The sequence below is a fragment of the Schistocerca serialis genome, chromosome 1, assembly GCF_023864345.2.
Source record: "Schistocerca serialis cubense isolate TAMUIC-IGC-003099 chromosome 1, iqSchSeri2.2, whole genome shotgun sequence".
Taxonomy (NCBI): Eukaryota; Metazoa; Arthropoda; class Insecta; order Orthoptera; family Acrididae; genus Schistocerca; species Schistocerca serialis.
In genome coordinates this window covers 101,689,606-101,717,602 of record NC_064638.1, presented here as the reverse complement: position 1 = coordinate 101,717,602, position 27,997 = coordinate 101,689,606, and the positions used below count along the sequence as shown (strand labels likewise).

Below are 27,997 nucleotides of genomic sequence, written 5' to 3'. Positions count from 1 at the left end.
CTACGATCGTCTCCATGGGAGAATAGCAGCCTGCATTGCTGCGAAAGGTGGATATACACTGTACTAGTGCCGACATTGTGCATGCTCTGTTGCCTGTGTCTATGTGCCTGTGGTTCTGTCAGTGTGATCATGTGATGTATCTGACCCCAGGAATGTGTCAATAAAGTTTCCCCTTCCTGGGATAATGAATTCACGGTGTTCTTATTTCAATTTCCAGGAGTGTAGTTGGAGAAACAGGGTAATTCACATTGCCTACCCATACCGTACTGTTTAGCCACACAGTAGAGCAGTACTCTACAGTTCAATGTACAACAGAGTAAAGCGCATAGAAGGAAGAGATCCACAGGAGATGTCACCAACTTGCGCACAATGTTATTTCAATTTCTGGAGTTGCAAGCTGTTTTAGAGAAGTACTCCTTGAAATGTGTTGCATCAAACATCATATCAAGATAGTCTGTGTCGTGGTAAATGCATCTGATTTCGGAACGTAAGTCGAACTTTCCTTTTACAGTGTTAAGATGGGACGGTACATCTCTGTTTTAGGTGCGTTGAGACAATAGATTGCTGATTGTTAGTCACTGTGCATACCTCCGTGACTTCCTTTCGCTATACACTAGACAATGACATATCTAAACGTATTTCAGTGTTCGCTACAGTTGTTACAATACAGCTTATTCTCTTGAGGATAAGACGAAGTTTCAAGTATGGCGGAAAACCGGAAGATACCGGTCCCTGACCAGGAAACTTCTGAGATGGATGTTATACGTGAAAATGAGAGCACTGTTAATCAATAATTGGTCTGCTGACGAAGATTAAAATCCACGTAGACACACTCTTGTAAGAATTTTATAAACCTGCTCAAATTGCACAAAGTCCTGTTATGTCAACAGCTGTTCACAATGACGTCATTAGCTTCTGAACACGTCATCACCCTTATCAACAAACCACGGATGATACGTTTAGTTGCTCCTCCCATTTTACTTGTGACGCAGTATTCTGAGCGATACCCACGTGAATTTATTTTGTGTTGCCACTTGCCCTGTTTTCCTTGACTGTTGGAACATTAGCGGACATGCCTGCAGCGAGCGTACTTGGCACTATGAAGTCTGTCGGGTTCCATAATGTTTGCATCTGCTTATCCGAAAACGTAAAATAAGTCTGCTATTACCGCAACCAGAAACAACGCTATTGGACTTGGACTGATCGACTGTACACATCCGATTCTTAACACAGTTTGAAGTCGTAAAACTTTTGCGTCGACACCACGTCAGTGAAAACAGCACTCCATCTGCACTGTAGTAGTAGTAGTAGTAGTAGTAGTAGTAGTAGTATTTGCTGTCCCCATTCCCCGTGATGGACTTCTAAATTTCGGGCAGGCCTGCCTAGCATAAGCATTAGCAGCAACTACATAATAAATGAGTTTACTATACAATACAAACAATGGTTCATAGTTTTCCATATTCCACAACCAGTGTTCACCTCAGTAGGTGTATATTATACGTATACAAAGATGGGCAGGATGAATGACCAAAACCTTTACGAGGAGATACCTGAGGACAAACGTCAAAGATTCCACGAAAGCATGCTAACAAAGTTCCAGTGAGGAAGGCAGGAATGTACTGAGTGCCCTTCGTACCATCCTTGTAGGAACCCAAAAGGCGAGATTAATCATAGCACGCCCAGGGCGTTTAAGTTGTCATTGTTTCTGCTTGCCATACACTAATGGGATGAAAAGAAACCATAACACAGAATAAGGGTAAGTACCCTGTCACAAGCACTTTACAATGGTGTCCATAATTTCCTTTCCCCTGGACTCTTGTCCAGAGACTGCGATGCCACAGCAAAGTCGGCAGCGCGAATCAGTACCTTCGACATTATCGTGGACTTGCTGCAATATACAACTACGTGCCGCGCGGGATTAGCCGAGCGGTCTCAGGCGCTGCAGTCATGGACTGTGCGGCTGATCCCGGCGGAAATTCGAGTTCTCCCTCGGGCATGGGTGTGTGTGTTTCTCCTTAGGATAATTTAGGTTAAGTAGTGTGCAAGCTTAGGGACTGATGACCTTAGCAGTTAAGTCCCATAAGATTTCACACACATCCAACTACGTATGGGAGGCGCTCCAGAACACCACTTCTCCCTCTTAGCCACAACAATGCCCTCGCACTGAGGCCTATACAGTGTTGCCCACGCAAGAGCTCAATCCCAGTCCGAGATCTCAGCTACAGCAGTTGACACCATTGTCTAGCACCAACGAGTAGCTAATGTTTATCCAAAACTTATAGTGTTGTTAATGCTGGACATTGTACCTCACGATAAATGTTTCTTAATAAGTGCATCAGGTGATGCTTTGCTAGTCTATAACAGATCCAAATTATCCAGTACTACTGTGGCAAGAAAGCGTGTCAAAGTACAGTAAATCTGTCATTCATTAATCCAGTAAAGTGAACTAATATTTCATGAGTTCTAGTTTCATGAGCCTTCTCCAAGAGCAACCGAAGAACGCACAGTTGTGGTCAGATGAAAGTAGTTTCGCCTGGTTACAACACCAGCAGTTCAATCAAGCTGCAAGAACCTAAGTCCTGAGCAATACTTTATAGAACCTCAGCAAGTGGCTGATGTTCTGGTCATTTACTATGACAGAAAAACAGAGACAGATACACGGAGATGACAAAAGTCATGAGATAGCGATACGCGCATATACAGATGGCGGTAGTATCGCGTACGCAAGGTATAAAAGAGCAATGAATTGGCGGAGCTATCATTTGTGCTGAGGCGCTTCATGCGAAAAGGTTAATAATATTATTATGGCCTCACGACGGCAATTAACAGACTATGAACGCGGAATTGGAATGGCAGTTGGGGATAGACGCATGGAACATCGAATTTCGGTAATCTTTTGGAAATTCAGTATTCCGAGATCCCCAATGTCAAGCGTGTGCTGAGAATAGAACATTTCAGACATTACCTCTCACCATGGACAAAGCAGTGACCGATGGCCTTCACTTAACGACCGAGTGCAGCGGCGATTGCACAGAGTTGTCAGTGCTAGCAAAAAAGCAACACGGCGTGAAATAAACGCAGAAATCATTGTGGAACGTACGACGAAAGACTCTGTTAGGACAGTGCTATGAAATAAAGCGTTTTGAGCTGTGGCAGAAGACGACCGACAGTAGTGCCTTTGCTAAAAGCACGACATTGCCTAGATCTCCTCTCCTCAGCTCATGACCGTTTTGGTTGGACCCTTCGCCACTGGAAAACCGTGGCCTGATCAGATAAGCCCAGGATTCGAGTATGGTGCAAACCCCACAAAGCCATGAAGTGCAGTTGTCAGCAAGACACTGTGCAAGATGTTGCTGGCTCCATAATGATGAAGGATGTTAAGGTTTTTAACATGGCTGTCAATCAGCGACTGTTGTATAATACAAAATTTTGAAAAACACAGCTCTCAGTCGCGAACACAATTAATATGTGACCTACTACTTTTTACGGCTCACATACGTACATCAAAACTTTTTTGGTTTTTATAACGTATCTATTACAGCAAGCAGTAATGTCATTTAATGGATTATTTCGTAAATGTCTTCTTTATGCATTTATTCTGGAATTTCTGCACAGCAACCAGTCATTCATTAGTTGTATTTTATATTGTGCAGTATACCGATATTGTAATTACTTCATGTACACCGTTCACTTGTTTCTTTATTTCCCTCTCTGCAGTTACGAGAGATATCTACAAAATAGCTTGTCATACCAATTAGCCACCAGATGGCGGTATTGTCTTGAAGTTGCCGTGGCGCTCAAGTCACATGACGTTTCAGTTTTGTACTGACTGTAGCAGAGGACACATGGCAGCCCCTAGTGGCTTCCACCTCTGTTGCATTTTAATTTATTTCTGACTATCTGACGCTGTCAGGTATGACCGCAGCTTTCGTATTTTTTGGTACGTTATGCTGTAACATTTAGTTTTAATTTTGTCCGAAGAAGGTGTCCCTTGTGACACCGAAACCTAAAAATGGCTCTGAGCACTATGGGACTTAACATGCGAGGTCGTCAGTCCCTTGAACTTAGAACTACTTAAACCTGAATAACGTAAGGACATCACAAACATCCACGCCCGAGGCAGGATTCGAACCTGCGACCGTAGCGGTCGCGCGGTTCCAGACTGAAGCGCCTAGAACCGCTCGACCACCCCGGCCGACACCGAAACCTAGGTCACAAATTAATTGTGTTCGCATCTGAGGGGTGTGTTTTTCAAAAGTTTTGATGTGGGATGTATTTACATGGAATGGCCTGGGTCCTCTGGTCAAACTGAATCGATAATTGACTGGAAACGGTTATGTTGGGGTACTTGGAAGCCATCTGCAGTATTCTTTGACTTCCTATTCCCAAACCACTATGGAGTTATATTGGTGACAATGTGCGACAATTGTCCACGATTCGTCTGAAGAACGCTGACAATTCGAGCGAATGACTTAAACACCCATATTGCTTTAGTTGAAAATTGTTCAAATGGCTCTGAGCACTATGGGACTTAACATGCGGGGTCATCAGTCCTCTAGAACTTAGAACTACTTAAACCTGACTAACGTAAGGACATCACAAACATCCATGCCCGAGGCAGGATTCGAACCTGCGACCGTAGCGGTCGCGCGGTTCCAGACTGAAGTGCCTAGAACCGCTCGGCCACACCGGCCGGCCTTTAGATGAAACCAGTCGATCACCTTTCGGGCATAATCGAGAGATCAGTTTGTGCACAAAATCATGCACTGGCAACACTTCCTCAATTATAGACGGATATGGAAGCAGCGTGGTTTCGTGCAGAGGACTTGCAACGACTTGATGAGTCCAAGCCACGTCCAATTGCTGCACTATACCTAGCAAACGGAGGTCCGACAAAAAATTAGGAGGTATCCCACGACTATTTTGACCTCAGTTTTGTCACATACTTGACGCTCACGGGGTACGCTACTGCTTGGACGGCTTACCTGCTGCCGGCGAGGTGGAAGACGCGGAGCGCGGGCGGCGGCAGCGCCTTGGCAGCCTCGTTGACGTAGCCGCCCAGGCCGAGCCCCAGGCCGGGCACGCCGCACCCCTTGCGGCGGTGCGCGTGGGCGGCGGTGGGCGACGCGCAGCCGCTGCCCTCGCTGCTGCTCCCAGCGGGAGACGTGGCACCGGTCGGGACGCCCACGGCTGCTGCCGTGCCGTCCTGCTGGCGACAAACAAGACGTCATGCGATATAAAGAGCTGTTGAGTGGGTGCAGCGCGTAGGCGGTGCTAAACACCACTGTAGTGGGCAGGTATCATCGAGTAAATCATGAGAAATTACACAGGCTGTAGTCAAATGAAAACGAGATACAGTACTGGCCATGAAAATTGCCTCACCAAGAAGAAATGCAGATGACAAACGGGTATTCATTGGACAAATATATTATACTAGAACTGACATGTGATTACATTTTCACGCAATTTGGGTGCATAGATCCTGAGAAATCAGTACCCAGAACAACCACCTCTGGCCGTAATAACGGCCTTGGTACGCCTGGGCATTGAGTCAAACAGAGCTTGGATGGCGTGTACAGGTACAGCTTCAACACGATACCACAGTTCATCAAGAGTAGTGACTGGCGTATTGTGACGAACCAGTTGTCGGCCACCATTGACCAGGCGTTTTCAATTGGCGAGAGATCTGGAGAATGTGCTGGCCAGGGCAGCAGTCGAATATTTTCTGTATCCAGAATGGTCCGTACAGGACCTGCAACATGCGGTCGTGCATTATCCTGCTGAAATGTAGGGTTTCGCAGGGATCGAATGAAGGGTAGAGCCACGGGTCGTAACACATCTGAAATGTAACGTCCACTGTTCAAAGTGCCGGATTGAATGAAAGGTAGAGGCACGGGTCGTAACACATCTGAAATGTAACGTCCACTGTTCGAAGTGCCGTCAATGCGAACAAGAGGTGACTGAGACGTGTAACCAATGGCACCCCATACCGTCACGCCGGGTGATACGCCAGTATGGTGATGACGAATACACGCTTTCAATGTGCGTTCACCGCGATGTCGCCAAACACGGATGCGACCATCATGATACTGTAAGCAGAACCTCGATTCATCCGAAAAAATGACGTTTTGCTATTCGTGCACCCAGGTTCCTCGTTGAGTACACCATAGCAGGCACTCCTGTCTGTGATGCAGCGTCAAGGGTAACCGCAGCCATGGTCTCCGAGCTGATAGTCCATGCTGCTGCAAACGTCGTCGAACTGTTCGTGCAGACGGTTGTTGTCTTGCAAACGTCCCCATCTGTTGACTCAGGGATCGAGACGTGGCTGCACGATCCGTTACAGCCATGCGGATAAGATGCCTGTCATCTCGACTGCTAGTGATACGAGGCCGTTGGGATCCAGCACGGCGTTCCGTATTACCCTCCTGAACCCACCGATTCCATATTCTGCTAACAGTCATTGGATCTCGACCAACGCGAGCAGCAGTGTCGCGATACGATAAACCGCAATCACGATAGGCTGCAATCTGACCTTTATCAAAGTCGGAAACGTGATGGTACGCATTTCTCCTCCTTATACGAGGCATCAGAACAACGTTTCACTAGGCAACGCCGGTCAACTGCTGCTTGTGTATGAGAAATCGGTTGGAAACTTTCCTCACGTCAGCACGTTGTTGGTGTCGCCACCGGCGCCAGCCCTGTGTGAATCCTCTGAAAAGATAATCATTTGCATATCACAGCATCTGTCGGTTAACGTTCGCGTCTGTAGTACGTCATCTTCGTGGTGTAGCAATTTTAATGGCCAGTAGTGTAGATGGAAAGAAGTAAGGAAACATTATTATTTCAAAAGAAATCGTCATAACTACTAACATATTTATTTCTTGGTGAGACAAAACGATCAGCACCAGCATGAAAAAGTATTTGTGGTTGCCTACGTATCTATGATTATTTCAGGCTTTCACCTCTTCGTCCGAAGCAAGACGATTGCCACGAATGTCTATTTCAGGGCTCCGACAACGTGGAAATCACACGGGGAGAAATCGGGATTGCTATGGGATATGTAATATCTTCCCGGCGAAACTTCTGCACTGTAGTCGACAGGACAGACATGGCAGCTCCGGGAAAGTCATGATGACCTTGTTTGACTGCACGGACCCGCTGCTCATTGACCTATTGCAACACGGCGCCACAGTTAACGCACAGCCGTATGAGCACACTTTGCAAAAACTGGAGCGCATAATCAAATCCAAAATGTCAACACGGCTTCATTCTGTTGCAGGACAATGTCCGCTCATGTTTTGACAACGTCGTTTAGACCCCGCTGCAGAAATTTCGCTGGGAGATCTTACACATCCTCCATAGTGTCCTGATCTCTCCCCAAGCGATATCCGTATTTTTCAGCCCTAAAGAATGACGTTCGTGGACGTAAGTTCCCTTCCAACGAAGAGGTGCACGCCTAGATACAATCATGGCTCCGTAGACAACCGCGTACATTCTTCCAGGAAGGCACTGGCCCTCTTGTCGCAATATCTTTACAGTTATGACGATTACTTTCCAAATAATGAACAGCTTGCTTATATTTATTCCATCTGTCTCGTTTTCATTTGACTGCTCCTTACGTAATACTACGTTTTCGATGATCATGCAGCAAAACTTCAGAATCACGCATGGCGTTTTAATTTGTTTCTTCTTTACACCACACTCTATTCGCAGCACATTTTTCAGATAAGATGCTGATGAACGTACATGCCAAATTATATCATTTTACGACACACGGTTCAGGTGTGACGTAATAAACATTGAGAAGCGTAAAAAACTACGTTTTCCAAAAAAAGAGAGCGCAAATCTACATCTACATCTTCAACATACTCCACAACCCACATAACGCTCTGTGGCGCATAGTACTTCTGATCCGACCTTCCCTGTTCCACATGCGAATGGAGCGTAAGAAGAGTGGTTGTCGGTAAACCACTGTATCAGCTCTAATTTCTCGAATTTTCTCGTCGTGTTCATTTCGTGAGATGTATGTGGCAGAAAGTAATATATTGTCCGAATCTTCCCGGAAAGTGCTCACCCGATATTTTAATAGGAAACGTCTTCGTGATGTCCAACACCTCTCTTGTAACGTCTGCCATTGCAGTTTGCTAAGAATCTCTATATTGCTCTCGCGCCCACAACTAAACGAACCAGTGACGAAATGCGCCGCTCTTTGTTTAAATAAAAACAAATTTTTAATATAACATCTTTTTAAATTGGACTAAAAAGTGTAAAATAATTTCTCATCGACCCAAACAAATTCCTAATGGCTTATGGATATCCCCGGGAATTTGTGACAGTGAATTTTTAATAGCTGCGAAAATACTTGTAAGATTTGTAACGACAAACGTGGAATGCATGCATCAGATAATCGGATGTGGACTATTCAGCCATCAGTTATGTATTACAAGTGCCCCACATTCACCGTTACATATAAGTAGTTTCATAGCTAATCAAAATTCCCAAGCACAAATTTTCAGGACTGTCTGTAAGAGGTTGGGGTCACAGCTACGAGAAATAATTTTATATTTTTGAGTCTAGTTTATAAACATATTAAAAACTTATTTTATTTAAATATTTGTTTTCTGAATTTTAGTCTTGTCTGTGGGACATTTTGGTGAGATTACAACAGAGACATTTGGTAATTTTTACGTTTTTTTCAGTTTCTTTTCAACTGAGTCAACCATTATAATGCTTTCTTCTACGTACATCTCACGAAAAGACCGTGATAGTAAAAATTAGAGAGATTAGAGCCCATACTGAGGCTTACCAGCAATCGTTCGCCCGACGAACCATTCGCGACTGGTATAGGAAAACGTGGAAATGACTGTAACACGCAAAGAACCCTGCGCCACTCACCAAACAAGAAAGCAAGTTAATACTGAATTGTCAATGTTGAAAGTTCCGCGTCTATAGCTCATCCATAAATGACAGTGGCACATGAAGTACCTTACCCCACACACCAGACAAGAAGGGAAGTTAACACTGCAATGTCATTCTGTCCCGTGCTGTGTTGTGTTGAAAGTATCAGGTCTCTAGCTCATCAGGAACCAATTTAAAACCAACTGCAAAACTTTTCCAAGCAGACAGGCAAGAAAGCGCCTAATAAAAACGTGTTAAAAATAACTACGTGTTTATTTTCATGTGAGAGATTCTGCAACTTAGAACAACCTTGTATCGGAGGCCGAGAATGCTTCCTTAAACGTGATAAAGTTAGTCCGTTATTTGAATATGGTCACTTGATTGAAACTGTCTGTGAATAGATACACGATATAGCAGATCCTAAACATCCGGCATGTCATAGAGACAGCAAGGGAACATAATATCAAGTTGTTCACATACTTCATGGATTACAAGAAAGCTTTCGACAACGTGACATTCAGAAAGCTATGGACTATCTCACCGATACGAGCACGCCGAGACGCCTGATATACCTGACCCGGCAACTGTATTTCTCAAACAAAGCGACAGTAACAGTCAATAACACCTTGAAATGAAGCAATTTCAGAGATTTTACTGGTCTCATACGGGTATGATTTTATGTATATAGACTGAAAGTGGGAATTTAAAGTGGACTGGAGTGGCAGTGAGAATTTAGATCGAGGAGAGAGGCTTGCCAGGGTAATCCACGCAGTTGTATCAACTGCTCTGCCAAGGTGGCTTAGAGATTAACGCACCTGCATAGAAAGCGGGAGACCCTGCTTCGATACCAGGCCTCAGTACAAATTCTCACTCGTCGGTTCAGTCTATATGTATAAAATCAGTAACACCACACACATCTTTTCTGCTAATGCCGGCGTGAGACCAAGTTGCGGTCATTCACCACTATTGTTCATTACGTATAGTGAGGACATCATGAGAGAGTTTCGTGAATACTAGTATGACGGCACCGTTGCAGGTGGCAGAATAACTAACAGTATCAGGTACGAAGAAGACACTTGGGTAACTGCGACAGAAGGACATCAATTGGAAATCATCATACAAAGACTGGCCCAACGAAGCGGAGAATGTAGTCTTAAAAACAAAATCGAAGTAATGGTTGTAGATCGCCCTAATGACAACAGAACTGTCATAATAAGAATTGCTGGCTACAAGGTCGTCAGTCGCTTGTCACCAACACTAGAGACTGCAAGCCTGCGATCCGTAGGCGCATTTAGATTGCGAGAAATTTCTACAGCAAAACTTGCTCGCATTTGGAACAACATCTGCATCACTGCCAAGAGGCCTGCCCTTGTCCGAGCACTAATCTTCCCTATCGAGACCTACGCATTAGAAATTTCGAAAATGAAGACGGCGGATCGTTGCAGGATTGCTGGAAATGTGGTTCTATAGAAGATCACTTCGAATATCGTAGCACGGCGAATTAATGAATCGATCCTGAGGCAGTTCGGCATCAGAACATCTTGTCAACAAAAATCAGTTGCAATATTTTGGTCACTTTACCAGAAGGCAAGTGTCAATGGAAAGAACGATCACAGAACGAAAAGCAGACAGCCGAAGACCTAGAGGACGCACAACATTGCGCTGAATAGACAAGATCCATATCCTGACCGGGGTTGGCCCAGAGCAAGCAAGTCACCGTGCCCAAGACAGAGCGTCTTGGCAATAGGTCGTCAAGAGCCATACCACGTGAAGCCACACACTGCTACGTAGAGTTATACCAAAGAGAGGCACAGCGGCTTTTGCTGTTCTTCACACTCAGGCTATCTAAATAAAATACGAGTGTTATGGACCGAACGGTGTGGCTTTCAAGTGTAACCATCGGCTTTGATCACTTCCCTGCTCAAAGCCTCACTCCGCGATGACGTCTCTCCTACATTCCATTCTAGACGACCAGATAATACGAAGTCTGACTGGGAATAAAAAGAGCAAACAGAGTGCTGGTGCTACTCGTGAAAGTTATTTTTCATCAGTGCTCTTCGTGAAAGTTATTTTTTATCCTATAGTGGAGCAGGCTGCCAATTAAAGCTGAAGTGCATGTATAATTATTTGCTCCGTAGGAGGTAAGCAGAAACTCCCGATGGATCAAGGGCGACAAGCCTCGAGGCGTAACATCAATCAAGGTAGGCAAGGTCACGCTGCACAAGTGAACGCCTCGTTTGCATTCGCAATTAATCACGTACTTCGACCGCCGCGCACAACAATAGCTACATTACTCCAACAACTTATCCGTTGATACTGTGAACGTAATTCGTTTTATGTAATTTTCATTATAATAGGTAATCAATTACAATAAGTGATATCCTGTCACTAGCAAACTGAAGTTAATCATAATAATAAATTGAAACTTGAAAATCCTGCGTGATTGTTATTAGCCTGTGACCCGAAAAGCCTTAGAATCGTTAGCTCACAGTCATTTCCTAATAATGCAATAACGCACTGTCTCTGGACGAAACAAAAAACCGACTGTAGATACAAAGACCGGCAGTTTTGTGACTGTCACCCCATCACTTTGTCGACTCGTCATGTTCGTTGGTCTATACGACGAGAAGTTGGAATTCATCAGCAATTAGTGGATCGGTTAATTAGCTACATATTACGCGGAACATAGCAAGACGTATGGCAATAACCTGGAACGACACAGTTTACGATTTATTGATATAATTCACTATTGTGATACCATAAGAAGGAAGACGAGAACTTGGGTTACGTCAACGTCTACGTCATTAGAGACAGAGAGAAGTTCGAACTGGATAAGAATGTGACAGGAAAACCGCGGTAGGGACCATTTCATCGATAACCTAAAGCGATTTATTAATACAACGTTAAACACAAATTTCGATGACCAGATGTGAGCTGAACACAGCTCCTCCGAAATACAAACCAAGTAGCAAACCTCTTGGCTATCTCACACGTTTCAGTGCGTACACAGATAGATGCCACAAACTGTAGAAGACTATATACATATATAAATAACGAAGCTGGCTTAAGATTGAGATCTCCATGAGGAGAGTGGAGAGTTTTACAACCGTAGGAAATGTGTGCCCATAACAGCTGCTCTAGCTGTTGTGTCTTTTATTTTAAACAATGTAACGATTAAGTACACAGTAAGGTGTGATGTTTATGTGTAACAAGGAACAGTTATATGAAGTGGTATGCTGACTGCGTATCTGATTACGTGTGTGTCTATTTTTACCTGATACTGTTTTAAACAAATTGTCCACTAGCAAGAGAACAATACTAGTAAACCAAAACTGATTAAAGCTCGTGCGCGATAATGGCAAATTAGAGGTAAGCACATTCAGGCAGCACGTTTTGTACTATCGCGAAATATGGGAGAGAGTGTCACAGAACTGATACGGGATTTGGGCTGCGATTCATTAAAAGAAAGGCGTTTCTCGTTGCGATGGATTCTTCTCACGAAATTCCAGTCACCAACTTTCTCCTCCGAATGCGAAAATATTTTGTTGACACCGACCTACATAGGGAGGAACGATCGCCACGATAAAATAAGGGAAATTAGAGCTCGTACGGAAAGACGTAGGTGTTCATTCTTTCCGCGCGGTATACGAGATTGGAGTAATAGAGAATTGTGAAGGTGGTTCGATGAACCCTCTGCCAGGCACTTAAATGTGATTTGCCGAGAATACATGTAGATGTAGATGTACTCGACCTTACTACGGTCCTGTAAATCCGAGTAAGTACAAAAGTGGTCCCTGTGCGAAAATCCATAAACCGTGTCGCCCTTGATAACGCGTTGTCCTGCTCTCAGGACTAATAAACTAAATACAGTTGCAAAAGCCAAGATACAAGATATTTGACTGAAACACATTTAGAATTTGATTAAAGAAAAACGACTTGGAACTGGGAGGTGGAACATGACTGAGGAGCATGACTGTAAAATCTTACTATAATGTCAAACTGACTTGCAGTTGTTAAGCCATATCATGAAAATTACATTTACGTAAACAAATGATCTTAAAAAATACAATAAAAAACAAAGCTGGTCTCATTAAAACTCGTTCCACAGCAAAAGAGCACAAATACTTGAATATTGATTACCTTATTGTAGATCGAAGTGACAATATGTACAAAGATTCATCACAATTTCGTAATAATATTAGTAGCATTCTCTTACATAATTTTACTTCAAATCTTATTTACTCTGCCTGAGCGACAGCTGCCTCGCAGTCTTCTTCGACACGTACATATTTGTAATCGATACATCGCTTATGCTCCCGGATAATAGGTTAAAACTTAAAATTTTCATTACATGTACCTATTTCAACGCATAAGCTGTTTCTGCCTCATAGAAGGTCAACGTTTGATGACTGAACACGTAACGAATGTTACCTCAGAATACCGAAAATGGCGTATTTTAAAATTTAATTTTTTTTATTATCACATTGCTGCAATTTACACCAAACAACGCTAACAAGTATAAATATTAAATTAACAACGTGCACTGAAGTCAAATAAACGGAACTAAATCAATGGAGATGCAACGACACGGGATAATACAGTATAACATCATTCCAGTTTGGGGATTCCATCTTTTAAGTGAAATTCTGGACGATCTTTAAAATACCCATTCACAACCATTGTAACCTAGACAAAGGACTGAAAGTTTCTACCCGCAAATATCCTTATACGTGTGAATATGTGGAAGTAGGAGGATTCCAGCCTCATGAACTAAGTGGATGTCCCTATAATTCATACTTAAAATCCAACAGTTCCTCTGTCACCGGAACACAGTGCGCACTTTTCTTCAGTTGAATCCTCTTCTATCGTACTTTCTCACCTAGTTGATCACGAAATTTTTGTCGTATTCTGCAGTCATTGTTTTGCCCTTTGCAAGATAATCGATGTATGTTCAGGTGTCAGACACCGCGGTCGTTCACCTCTATTTATTTCCAGCTGTGTAGTGGAGAAAACTGCAAGAATTTAGAATGATAAATCTAACGAATCCAACATGTCGCCACTTCTGCTAGGGAGAATAATTTTTGCATTGCAGTTACGAATAATTTTTGCAGGCCCGACAGATGCAGCTGCGAAAATCAATTATCTGGAAGACAGTCAGAGCGGCGCTAAAGAAACTCTGCAGAGAAAAAAAAATGTAACAAACATAAAAAGTGCTCCTAAATATTTAATAACGTATAAAGGGCAAGAGGAAAAAGTAAAAAAAAAAAAAAAAACAAATATTTTGGGGACATTGTTCGAGGAAACGGTTTAGAAAAATCTGTATAGTGGAAAGGATAAACCAGGTAGAAAAAGCGTATAGTATAACTGATAGCAAAAAGTGCAAGAAACTTAATATAAAGCACAGCAAATCAGTAGTGAAGCCAGAGTGCCTCTACATAGCGAACGTCAAGCCTGATAAATTAGAAATATTTGAAAAGACAACTATATGGTATACATTAGGCGTTCAGAAACAAGCAGCGTTTTGGGAATTACGAAATGACGACAAGATGTATCAGAACATAGAGAATATGTCATAAACAATAACGAAGAGGCGATTACTACTTTTGGACAAATTTACAGAATGAATGACAATACGCTCACCAAGCAGATCTTCAACTATCTTAGACAAAAAACTATGAACCACGTTGAATGAAGAAGTTAGGGGACATTCGTCCCGAATAGTGTGTTCGTGCGACCTCCGGACCCCACTAGTGTTTTGTTTCAACATGCTTTCGCAATTAACAGCTGAATCGAAAAAAATTCAACTAACTTTAAGAGCTTCTGAAGAGCGTAGTTTTCCTGCTTAGTAACAAACAAAATTAATTACACAAACAGTGATACATTTAAGATATGCTATATTTTAACGCGAATTCGGCCGTGAGCTGAGTAAAATTGCCGCCTGCTCACAGCAGCACGGGGGGGTAAGTAGTGCGGCCACTGTGGGATTAGTGGATGTGAGAGGGGAATGTTTTTTGGTTGTTTTCCAGTGCTGAAAACTCATGGACGTGTGTGCCTCATACCGATAATCTGCTATAGCATAAATTTCAAATGGAAATTATATCGATTCTCGAGTGTACATTACGGAGACTGCCACCTTCAAACGTGGTACGTAATTGTAGCGGAGAATATGAAATGAAATTAAGTCTGTCGCATTTAAATATATGTACAAGTACTGTCAGTAATCAATGAATCATCCGATCGCACAGGCAACATAACAACGCTTCGTCAAGCACTTACAGTTCACAGTTTTGGGTTCGCAGAAGGTGTCACCAATCTGAAACAGGGAAATGTCAACACGAAGTGTTCCTTCTAGTGCGGTATTTTAAAGATTAGTGCTTCGTTGGGAGGGGGGGGGGGGGTGATCGACGGTCAAATTATAGCGCACTATATACAGCTGATGTGCTGGGGGCTCGTAACAAATGAAATTACAAATTAATGATAATATCGCTACGTATAGGCCCCAGGTGTCGCCGCACAATGTCAGATTGGCTCTGAATAAATAAGTTTGACGACCACTGCTCTAGAATGTTCTGAAGAAGAAGACGAAAATTGTGTGCAAAATCTGTCCTGCGCGCCTTGACTACCGAATAAAGAACAACGACACGTCGACGCCTGACGCCATATTATCGAAGTGCAAGTCGTGGGAAATTCTTTCCTGTAAATATCATGGGTGTTTTGATTTGGTGCGATCAATACAAAACTATCACAAAATGTCAAAGCCCAGAAATTCACACGAAATGTCAACGCTTTGACGACATATCCGATGTTCAAGCCAACGTGAGAAGCCAGTTGAACAACTCAAACTAGAGCTTTTTCAACAATTTCTCTGCGTTGTACGAAAGACAACTTTGTAGACTTGGTAGAATGTCTGAACCATTAAAACCACCGGCTTATAGTTTCTCTATGTAGTATTAACGCAATCCTCAAACTTTCCGGACTGGGTTATTGGTGCCCTCTCAAATCTCTATGCTGCATTTCCTATGAGCGGCAATAACGAGGGCAACTTTAAAATCCTCGGTAACGTACACTACCGCCTATTAAAATTGCTACACCACGAAAATGACGTGCTACAGAAGCTAAATTTAACCATATGATATGCAAATGATTAGCTTTTCAGAGCATTCACACAAGGTTGGCGCCGGTGGCGCACCTACAACGTGCTGACATGAGGAAAGTATCCAACCGATTTCTCATACACAAATAGCAGTTGACCGGCGTTGCCTGATGAAGCGTTGTTGTGATGCCTCGTGTAAGGAGGAGAAATGCGTACCATCACGTTTCTGACTTTGATAAAAGTCGGATTGTAGCCTATCGCGATTGCGGTTTATCGTATCGTGACATTGCTGCTCGCGTTGGTCGAGATCCAATGACTGTTAGCAGAATATGGAATCGGTGGTTTCAGGAGGGTAATACGGAACGCCGTGTTGGATCCCAACGGCCTCGTATCACTAGCAGTCGAGATGACAGGCATATTATCAGCATGGCTGTAACGGATCGTGCAGCCACGTCTCGACCCCTTAGTCAACAAATGGGGACGTTTGCAAGATAACAACCATCTGCACGAACAGTTCGACGACGTTTGCTGCAGCATGCACAGTCAGCTCGGAGACCATGGCTGCGGTTACCCTTGACGCTGCATCAGACACAGGAGCGCCTGCGATGGTGTACTCAACGACGAACCCGAGTGCACGAATGGCAAAACGTCATTTTTTCGGATTAATCCATGTTCTGTTTAACAGATGTTAAGTCCCATAGTGCTCAGAGCCATTTGAACCATGTTCTGTTTACAGCTTCATGATGGTCGCATCCGTGTTTGGCGACATCGCGGTGAATGCACATTGCAAGCGGGTATTCGTCATCGCCACACTGATGTATCACCCGGCGTGATGGTATGGGGTGCCATTGGTTACATGTCTCGATAACCTCTTGTTCGCATTGACGGCACTTTGAACAGTGGACGTTACATTTCAGATGTGTTGCGACCCGTGGCTCTACTCTTCATTCGATCCCTGCGAAAACCTACATTTCAACAGGATAACACACGACCGCATGTTGCAAGTCCTGTACGGGCCATTCTGGATACAGAAAATGTTCGACTGCTGCCCTGGTCAGCACATTCTCCGGATATCTCACCAATTGAAAACGTCTGATCAATGGTGGCCGAGCAACTGGCTCGTCACAATACGCCAGTCCCTACTCTTGATGAACTGTGGTAACGTGTTGAAGCTGCATGGGCAGTGTACCTGTACACGCCATCCAAGCTCCGTTTGATTCTATGCCCCGGCGTATCAACGCCGTTATTACGACCAGAGGTAGTTGTTCTGGGCACTGATTTCTCAGGATCTACGCACCCAAATTGCGTGAAAATGTAATCACATGTCAGTTCTAGTATAATATAGTTGTCCAATGAATACCCATTTATCATCTGCATTTCTTCTTGGTGTAGCAATTTTAATGGCCAGTAGTGTATGTTTTTTACTAGATTAGATAAAACTGCACAGAGAATCGATTTCTTGTAAAAAGGGCTGGCTAAAACTTACTGAACCTCAGGGGCATTCGCAACGGTGGAAAACCAGTGGGGTGATGAGTATTATTTCAGTAAATGATATGTTTTGTATTCAGAAGAGTGGATAGGATGTGGTCTGAAACATATTGTTTCAGAGAGCCTTTCAGCACACCACAGATGTGTCACTGGGGTATGCAAAAGTAAACAGCTGGGAGAAATTAAAGAAAACTTCAATTCTCAGTGGATACAGCACGGAACAGAGGCAAGAAAGAGGCTGAGTAAACTTGAAGCTAGCGTGTATTGCAATTTAAATATACATTCGGTGTTATCGCTTTCATCGCCAGACGGAGAAATATATCAAGCGGTCGTTTTCACAACGAACAGATATTTCACCCACGTATTTTCAGAGGTTTCGCGTACGATAAGCCGTCGGCAACCTCTGTTTGTGTGAGGAGAATCTGAAACCAGAGAGAAACGTTTAGTGACACAGCAAAGGTAATAGTACCACAATCAACAAGAGGGATACGGGAATATGCTTCCTACGACGTTGCGAAACAAATACAACCTCTGCTCTTTGAAGGAACGACGGATTAGAGGCGCGGTACAGATTGAGACATACAGTTCGAAGAAACTGTGTAACAATATTAACAGTCTTCAGCTGAACGGAAACTTCATTTCGCGGAATAAATATTTTTATAAGTCTACACATCTTGACGTTTAAACATTTCTGCTATCTGATATCAGGTATGTGCGCACACTGGGAGCGTGCATGGAATGTTTGTAAAACGAACAATTATAGCAATAAATTACGTTGTTAACTGTATATAGGATCGCCATAATTACCTATTGTTTTATTTGTCACTATATCATTACTAATTTGTGATCCATTTCAACGTGTGCTCCTGGGTACGCCTTACAATCCAGCAGCCAGCCGCTGTGGCCGAGACTTTCTAGGCGCTTCTGTCCGGAACCGCGCTGCTACTACGGTCGCAGCTTCGAATCCTGCCTTGGGCATGGATGTGAGTGATGTCCTTAAGTTAGTTAGGTTTAAGTAGTTCCAAGTCTAGGGGACTGATGACCTCAGATGTTAAGTCCCATAGTGCTCACGGCCATTTGAACCATTGTTTACAATCCAGTACCTGATTTCGGAATCTTTATCTGACGATGATGAACTCGTAATCCAGCTGCAATCTTCCGGTATCTCCACACCTTTTCTAAATGTACTCCCTTTATGGTGATTTTTTAACAGTGTATTCGCCATTACCAGCTGAAATTTATGACGAAAGTCAACTGTCTTTTCTCGTCTTTCATTCCTACTACTTAACTCAGTGTTCTAGTTCTTCCCCTATTAACACGTCCAATGTCTCATTACTATTAGATTATCGTCTCCTTTTAAATACCAAATTACTCGTTCAGTATCCGCATGCACTTTCTCAATCTTTTCATCTCCTCCTTATGACGTCGGCATGTGTACCTGAACTATTGTCGGTGGCATTGGTTTGCTGTCGAGTCTGATGACACTAACCTTATCACTGAACACTTTACAGTAACTCTTCGCCCCACTTTCATTTTCGTAACATGCTACTCCCGTTGTACCATCTTCTGCTGATGTTGATATTACCCTATATTTGTCTGATCGGAAATCCTTATCACATTTCCATTTCACTACATTGAATCCACCATATTTGCATTTCCTTTTTAGGATTTTTATAGCTTCCCTATCACGTTCTGGTTCTATGTCACCCTTATCTCATGGTTACATTCCCCTTGGCACACACTTCCCACAGGCACAAATGGGGGACTAATTCGAAATCTTTTGCCAAAGGACATACATTAATCAATTATGGGCTAGATATCTTCTGGGTATACATAAAGTGTTTTAATGCAGTAGTTTCCGTTGCCTTCTGCGTCCTTACGCCGTTGATCGTTGTTGATTCTTTCACCTTTTAGGGGGAGTTCGCCACCGCAAGAACAAGAAGGTGGCTTAAAACTATCCGTTTCTCCGCCTTCATTCACAAGGCCGTTGGTGGAACGAGGGTGGCTCTTTATACCACGAATCTTTGGCCTCCATTGTTAACGATGTTCAGTCAAAATTTACGGTCACGGGACAGAGGACGCCAGTCAAAGATGCTATACCTACGAAGACGCGGACATACACTCCTGGAAATTGAAATAAGAACACCGTGAATTCATTGTCCCAGGAAGGGGAAACTTTATTGACACATTCCTGGGGTCAGATACATCACATGTTCACACTGACAGAACCACAGGCACATAGACACAGGCAACAGAGCATGTACAATGTCGGCACTAGTACAGTGTATATCCACCTTTCGCAGCAATGCAGGCTGCTATTCTCCCATGGAGACGATCGTAGAGATGCTGGATGTAGTCCTGTGGAACGGCTTGCCATGCCATTTCCACTTGGCGCCTCAGTTGGACCAGCGTTCGTGCTGGACCTGCAGACCGCGTGAGACGACGCTTCATCCAGTCCCAAACATGCTCAATGGGGGACAGATCCGGAGATCTTGCTGGCCAGGGTAGTTGACTTATACCTTCTAGAGCACGTTGGGTGGCACGGGATACATGCGGACGTGCATTGTCCTGTTGGAACAGCAAGTTCCCTTGCCGGTCTAGGAATGGTAGAACGATGGGTTTGATGACGGTTTGGATGTACCGTGCACTATTCAGTGTCCCCTCGACGATCACCAGTGGTGTACGGCCAGTGTAGGAGATCGCTCCCCACACCATGATGCCGAGTGTTGGCCCTGTGTGCCTCGGTCGTATGCAGTCCTGATTGTGGCGCTCACCTGCACGGCGCCAAACACGCATACGACCATCATTGGCACCAAGGTAGAAGCGACTCTCATCGCTGAAGACGACACGTCTCCATTCGTCCCTCCATTCACGCCTGTCGCGACACCACTGGAGGCGGGCTGCACGATGTTGGGGCGTGAGCGGAAGACGGCCTAACGGTGTGCGGGACCGTAGCCCAGCTTCATGGAGACGGTTGCGAATGGTCCTCGCCGATACCCCAGGAGCAACAGTGTCCCTAATTTGCTGGAAAGTGGCGGTGCGGTCCCCTACGGCACTGCGTAGGATCCTACGGTCTTGGCGTGCATCCGTGCGTCGCTGCGGTCCGGTCCCAGGTCGACGGGCACGTGCACCTTCCGCCGACCACTGGCGACAACATCGATGTACTGTGGAGACCTCACGCCCCACGTGTTGAGCAATTCGGCGGTACGTCCACCCGGCCTCCCGCATGCCCACTATACGCCCTCGCTCAAAGTCCGTCAACTGCACATACGGTTCACGTCCACGCTGTCGCGGCATGTTACCAGTGTTAAAGACTGCGATGGAGCTCCGTATGCCACGGCAAACTGGCTGACACTGACGGCGGCGGTGCACAAATGCTGCGCAGCTAGCGCCATTCGACGGCCAACACCGCGGTTCCTGGTGTGTCCGCTGTGGCGTGCGTGTGATCATTGCTTGTACAGCCCTCTCGCAGTGTCCGGAGCAAGTATGGTGGGTCTGACACACCGGTGTCAATGTGTTCTTTTTTCCATTTCCAGGAGTGTATATACCTTTTCAATATATGCTTATCCATTTCAGAACGAATGAAGTACGATAGGATTGTAACTTATTACGCAAATATATCTTACATCGGTTTCAGATTACATGAAGCAACCGATACCGCATAATCACCAATTATTGGACAAACATTGCTGGTAAGAGGACTCCCCCACATGTCTCCACGCTCTATGCATCTACGCTGCTGCTGCGTGTTTTCTAATGCTATCTACACAGTTTTCGAGAGTTCTTCATCTACGTCATTTCTCACCTCTTGGAAGGCGCCAGGAAACTTCTTTGGTTGCATGGCGACATGTACGGCCCGCTTCCATCTCATTTTCGTTTGTGCTGTAAATATCTCCACCTTATACCAACCTGTTTCCTGATCCACTGCTTTGTTTATCTGTCTCTTCAAGCACTTCCCATCATGCATCACATCGCTGCTCTCTGAGAACCATCATTTTGGCAGTCAAAGTGTATATTCTACTATCACAAGTTAAAATTAGAGATCTACGTTGCTGTAGGTTTTGCTGTTTCGGACACAATGGAATACTTTTTTACCAGAAACACCGTGTGCCATTCTTTCTTTATTTGTTACTTACGTCCCGCCCCGGCTTCGAATGGGTAACATTAACAAAGGGAATCCACCAGAGGTCACTTTCTGACACAGTCGAAACCTATCAGGGTGAAAGAAGAGTGCAAGTAAAGGGATGCCTATTTTGAATTAGGCACCGACTCTCAATAGTTTCCGAGAAAATGGCTGTCAATGTTTCGATGTCTCATCACCATTCCGCTCACGAATCGAACAAAATCTAGATACTCAGCAGTGCAGTGGCTAAGAGCATAGGTTCGAATTTCTGCGCTCCTTGTTTCTTTCTCTTTTTTGTCGCGGAAGTAGCTGTTCGCCAATACTTTTTTGTGACTTAAAGGCAACATAACTACTGACAGAAGAAATAAGCATCTCCAATCTTATTCGGAAATAATTTTATCATAACAAAACTTGTATAATCTTATACAATTAATAGCAACCGGAAATGAAAAACATGTAAATTATAGTATTTCAGTTTTTCCTTTGATTTTTACTTTCGCACTCCAACAGAAGCAGGACATTTCCCAGGCCGATATACATCGTAAAAATCATTCAAAACATGAAAACTAGGAGCACCACGAGTACCTTATTATTAGTGTGAATATAATTAGGAATAACAACTTCATTAACTTTGCTAAATACCTCACGATCCAGCGATAATTTCGAGGCAAACCACACATATCGAAACATTATCTCGAATTTCATCACCTGCAGCTGATTCTGGGTTGCTACAACGGCATACACACTGATGGAATTACTTTTAATGACTCTATCGGTATTCCAATTTCATTGACAAACTGACCACCATATGAGGAGGAATCGTTTCGCCCACGCTACGAGTCGGTAATGTGCAGAAAATGCTCCATTTTTATGCAAGGTCACAAAACTTAAAAGCCAAGAGAGATTGGATGAGAACACGTGGTGAAAATATCAAAACTGCTCTAAGCCACTGCGCTTCCTACGCACTTTGTTTTACGCCCTGCGAGAGAACTGAAGAAATGACGTCCAAATTTTTACCGTTATTTTCTCGGCACTATTGAGTGTCCGCATCTAAGCCATAGTGGATGTCCCTTCAATTTCAACCTTCTTTCACCATGAGAAATTTCGGACTGTGTCAGAGAATGACTACTACTAGAGGACGTATCTGCTTATCGGTAATGAATTATATACGCAAGCTTTCCTCGTGAATCAGTGTATCTGTTAGTGAAAACCATATAAAAATCCTTCAGTAGCTCCTGAGATGAACCTTCCCATATATACAGGAAAATGCATCGGTGAACTTTAAATTCTCTACTGTTTGTTTATTACGTTATCCACCTTGTAGTTACACTATGTTAAATAAAAAAAATCATCGCCTGGTTCCACGTCATTAATTTTCCTTCCTTTATCGCTCCGCATCTCAGTTGGTAAAAACGGAACCTTTACGGGATGACTTTGTTGTCTGTCTATCCGACTGTTAAGGCTCCATTTTCTAAGGAAAGCGTAAAGGCATCACGCTGAAATTTATGCCACGTATTAAGATCTGCAACCTCTTGGCCATCGGAAACATTTCAGCTCCTAACTCAATGAAATCGAAAGATACGGCCATTTATGTCACGTATGTCGATACTAGCGTGTGTCGGGTCTGGTTGTCTAGTGGGAAAGTGCGTGTCTGGAAACCGAGACGTTGTGGGATCGAATCTCGGTTGGGCTTCGGATATTTCAGTCTTCGTTTTAACCCAGCCTCCACCTTTCCACGATGTGGAGCGTCGCCAGAAACGACTAATGGTTCGGATTCCACGTAAAACTGTAGGTCCCATTTCCCCCAAATGCACGATTGGCGTAGATTCGGGGCGCTCACATTGCCGAAGTGACGTCCACTGAGCCACACGAAATAATTATTATTATATGTACTCATAACTAAGTTTACACGCAACCCTCAGAGCGCGGTTTCTTCTTCGATGTGTTCACACCAAGATGATGGTGTGATTGCGACGTGAGAGTCGAATTCGAGGTACCGGCGGTTCAAATCATCATACTGTGCTCCAGATACAAGTTTCCAAGTTTACGTATATAGCTTACGGAAAAAAACAGGGTAACTGCTTTGGAAAGAGCACAGCCTCTTTACCCAACCTTCTTTACCCAGTCGGAGCTTCTGTTCTGTCTCTGATGACCTCGATGTCAACGTTGGTGGGACATTGAGTTGTTCCATCATTGTTTTCTCCTTTTCAGTTGATCATTCTACATTATGTTGGCCATATGATTTTTGACTTCATATCTGTTCTGCGCTATTACGTTCTTCATTATTGTTTAAGGTCCATCTACACTAGAATCAAACGGTATTATCTCACTAGCAAAACTAAGGTCGTTCATATATATTTCATTGTGCCTCCTCCTTCTACTTAGTTCAAGCGGATCCAAGCCGTCTTACACTATGTGATCAAAAGTGTCCGGACACCCGGCTGAAAATGACTTACAAGTTCGTGGCGCCCTCCATCGGTAATGCTGGAATTCAATATGGGTTGGTCCACGCTTAGCCTTGATGAAACTTCAACTATCGCAGGCATACGTTCAATCAGCTGCTGGAAGGTTTCTTGGGGAATGGCAGCCCATTCTCCACTGCACTGCTGAGAGGTACCGATGTCGGTCGGTGAGGCCTGGCACGAAGTCACCGTTCCAAAATATCACAAAGGTATTACGTAGGATTCAGGTCAGGACTCTGTGCAGGCCAGGCCATTACAGGGATGTTATTGTCGTGTAACCACTCCACCACGGGCCGTGCATTATGAACAAGTGTTCGATCATGTTGAAACATGGAATCGCCATCCACGAATTGCTCTTCAACAGTGGGAAGAAAGAAGGCGCTTAAAACATCAATGTAGGCTTGTGGTGAGGTGCAAGCCAACTCCATGAAAAAACCACCGCCTCGGAATTTTCCTGTTGGCACTACACACGCTGGCAGATGACGGTCACGGGGCATTCACCATACCCACACCCTGCCATCGGATCGCCACACTGAGTACCGTGATTCGTCACTCCACACAACGTTCTTCCACTGTTCAATCGTCCAATGTTTACGCTCCTTACACCAAGCGACGCGTCGTTTGGCATTCGTAGTACATAACAGTGGATCCTGTTGCAGTTTGGAATTCCTGTGTGATGGTCTGGATAGAAGTCTGCCTATTACACATTACGACCCTCTTCAACTGTCGGCGGTCTCTGTCAGTCAACAGACGAGGTCAGTCAACAGACGAGGTCGGCCTGTACGCTTTTGTGCTGTACGTGTCCCTTCACGTTTTTCACTTCACTATCACATCGGAAACAGTGGACCTAGGGATGGTTAGGATTGTGGAAATCTCGTGTACAGAGGTCTGACACAAGTGACACCCAATCACATGACCACGTTCGAAGTCTGTGCGTTCCGCGGAGCACCCCATTCTGCTCTCTCACGATGTCAAATGACTACTGAGGTCGCTGATATGGAGTACCTGGCAGTAGGTGGCAGCAGGATGAGAAATGTATGTTTTTGGGGGTGTCCGGATACTTTTGAGCACATACTGTACACCTGTCATGTTAAATTTTGGGAATGTTTTCTCATACGACGGATGCACTACAAGGATAAGTTTTTGGAGTATCGTCGTGGCCATGTAGGGCACCGTGTGATAAAGGCATTTAAAAACATCCGTAATTATTGTTCCGATTTCTTTTATAGCTGAAAAAGTTAAAACAAGTGTTTCACCAATTTCTGCTGGCAACGACGTTGTATTTTTTGATATATTACGAAAAGGCTGTGATGGAATGTGTATATTTACATCGTTTACAAACGTTCATAATGTTATATCTTTATCTAAATACTTCATTTGAAAATCTTCGTTATATGATAAAAATACACTTTCGCGGAAGCTATATTTGAAGTTCCAACAACCGTAACATGTAGTTCCTGAGTCGACGTCGGATTTTTGGAATAACTGCAAACTCTTCTCTTATGTGACTTTCAGTAGCTTTCATCTACTGTGCAGCTTGCCTCTCAGAATTTCTCTGCCTCTAATTGTCTACGAATAGCATAGCGCTTATAATTTGTTTACCCAAGCAGATGACATTTCCTTTGTAATTCGTGGGAACAACATCATATACTCCAAAGTGTAACGCACTCTGTCAGCAGTTACTGCACCTTACGTGAAGCAATGGTGCGTCCTAAGAGCCCGGACACTTGGTGCAACTACAGTAGACACCATGGACCACAGCAAATTTATAGGAGTAAGCACAGCCAAATATTTGACAGACATTACAAAGCTGGTTTCCAGAGATCTGTCCGATACAGAATTACAGGAAAAATGTATTTGCGGTCGTATGCAGAATCAGAGTGATTAATGTGTTTTGGAAAAGAATTTTGGTTCTCAAGTCCACGAAACTTCAATAAAATGGATGTCGGCGTGAATGCCTCCTAAACTATATCTGACTACCGCCAGCAGCACTGTCCGCAATAGTAGAAATGTAATCATGGTCATATAAAGTGTCGGAATTATAATGTGATTTGGAAAGAATTGTGTTTCTCAGAGCCACGAAGCTTCAGTACAATGGGTGCCGTAGTCGATGCCTCCTCAAACAATATCTCACGACCGCTAGCAGCGGTGTCCGCATCATCTGTTACTTACGTAGCTCCTTGGACGTTCCTTCTGTTTCAAAACTCGATGCGGCATGTTAGTACAGACCTAACAAAACAATTCATAAAGCAGCAAGAAAGGTATTACGTTGTTCTTGGGACTCGTCGTGTGAAACGGAAACAATTACCATATTAGCCAACTACAGGGATCTGTGCCGCTGAGTATTGTTCAGGAATTACTGAAAAGTTTGCATGTCTTATTCTTTTCAGTGGTGCAATCCAACTCCATGAAAAAAACCACCGCCTCGGAATTTTATTGGACCACAGCAGATTTATAGGAGTGTGCACAGTCAAATATTTGACTGACATAGCTAATGAGGAGGTATTGAACAGAATTGGGGAGAAGAGGAGTTTGTGGCACAACTTGACAAGAAGAAGGGACCGGTTGGTAGGACATGTCCTGAGGCATCAAGGGATCACAAATTTAGCATTGGAGGGAAGTATGGAGGGTAAAAATCGTAGAGGGAGACCAAGAGATGAATACACTAAGCAAATTCAGAAGGATGTAGGTTGCAGTAAGTACTGAGAGATGAAGAAGCTTGCACAGGATAGAGTAGCATGGAGAGCTGCACCAAACCAGTCTCAGGACTGAAGACCACAACAACAACAACACAACATTCTTTTCACAGAGCATGTAGCTACAAACCTATGTCAGTATATTTTTAAAAAAATAAATTAAAGTCTGTTAGAGTTAAACTAAATATAAAATACTCACAAACGCGTCCAAATTCAGTCTCCAGCCGGCCGAGGTGACCGAGCGGTTCTAGGCGCTTCAGTCGGGAACCGCGTGACTGCTACGATCGCAGGTCCGAATCCTGCCTCGGGCATGGATGTGTGTGATGTCCTTAGGCTAGTTCGGTTAAAGTAGTTCTAAGTTCTGGGGGACTAATGACCTCAGATGTTAAGTCCCATAGTGCTCAGAGCCATTTGAACCATTCAGTTTTCAGATCGCATTGATTTATTTCCACATAACTGGTTTCGGGCCAGTTGGCCATCTTCAGATCATCTGTTACTGAGAGACCTGTAGAATTTAGAACTGAGAGTTCACCGTCATGACAGTTGCGCAGCTGACCCGAAACCGGACATATGGAGATAAAGGACAACGGTCTGGAGACTTAATTTATAAGTAGCGATCGCGGTAACTCCATCAAGATAATTACGTCTAGTTTTGTGAAAATATGTCATTTTTAAGACAAAGGTCTCTTAAATATTAATAAACAAATAACTCCAAAATGAAGTTTTCATTCTCTTCTGGATCCGGATCACACTATGGACCTTAAAACCTTCTGCAGGGCTACTGAAAGTAGTTGCGGAGATGGTCTCGTTACTCGACTTATTTCTTTTTTTTAATTTTCCACTACAGCGATGATGAGGATATAGGTTCTTACAGCGAACTACCATAATCAGAATTTATGCTTTGTTGAAACTGAAAGTTTCATTTTTCCCCACAGCAAAATTGAACATTACATCTGCATTACCACGTAACTGCTGGGATAACACGCGATGAACAAGCTTGAAAGCAATCAGTGGAAGCGTGCGTTTCGATTCCCCTGTCAATTTATCCGGCGTAGGATTTCGCAGCAAGCATATCCATATTTCACTAACTGCATCTTCACCGCAGCCGCGCAGCTAGTATCTGTGTTAATTTCCTGGGGGCTTAGCGGTGAAGTGGGCTGCCATAGCGACCACAGATTTCCAATGCGTCCGACATAATAGCTGCTTACGTCACGCGGGCAGACCGCACAGTAATGCC

At 43.9% G+C, this 27,997-nt stretch overlaps 1 protein-coding gene across 1 annotated transcript in view; it reads right to left on the bottom strand.

The window, feature by feature from the left end:
- LOC126462756 (EGFR adapter protein-like) overlaps positions 1–27,997 on the bottom strand; it is an 814,276-nt gene that overhangs the window by 55,365 nt on the left and 730,914 nt on the right. The window contains exon 4 of the mRNA XM_050096097.1: positions 4,986–5,206. Coding sequence (XP_049952054.1) covers positions 4,986–5,206 — 221 coding nt within the window. The remainder of the gene's footprint in view (positions 1–4,985; positions 5,207–27,997) is intronic.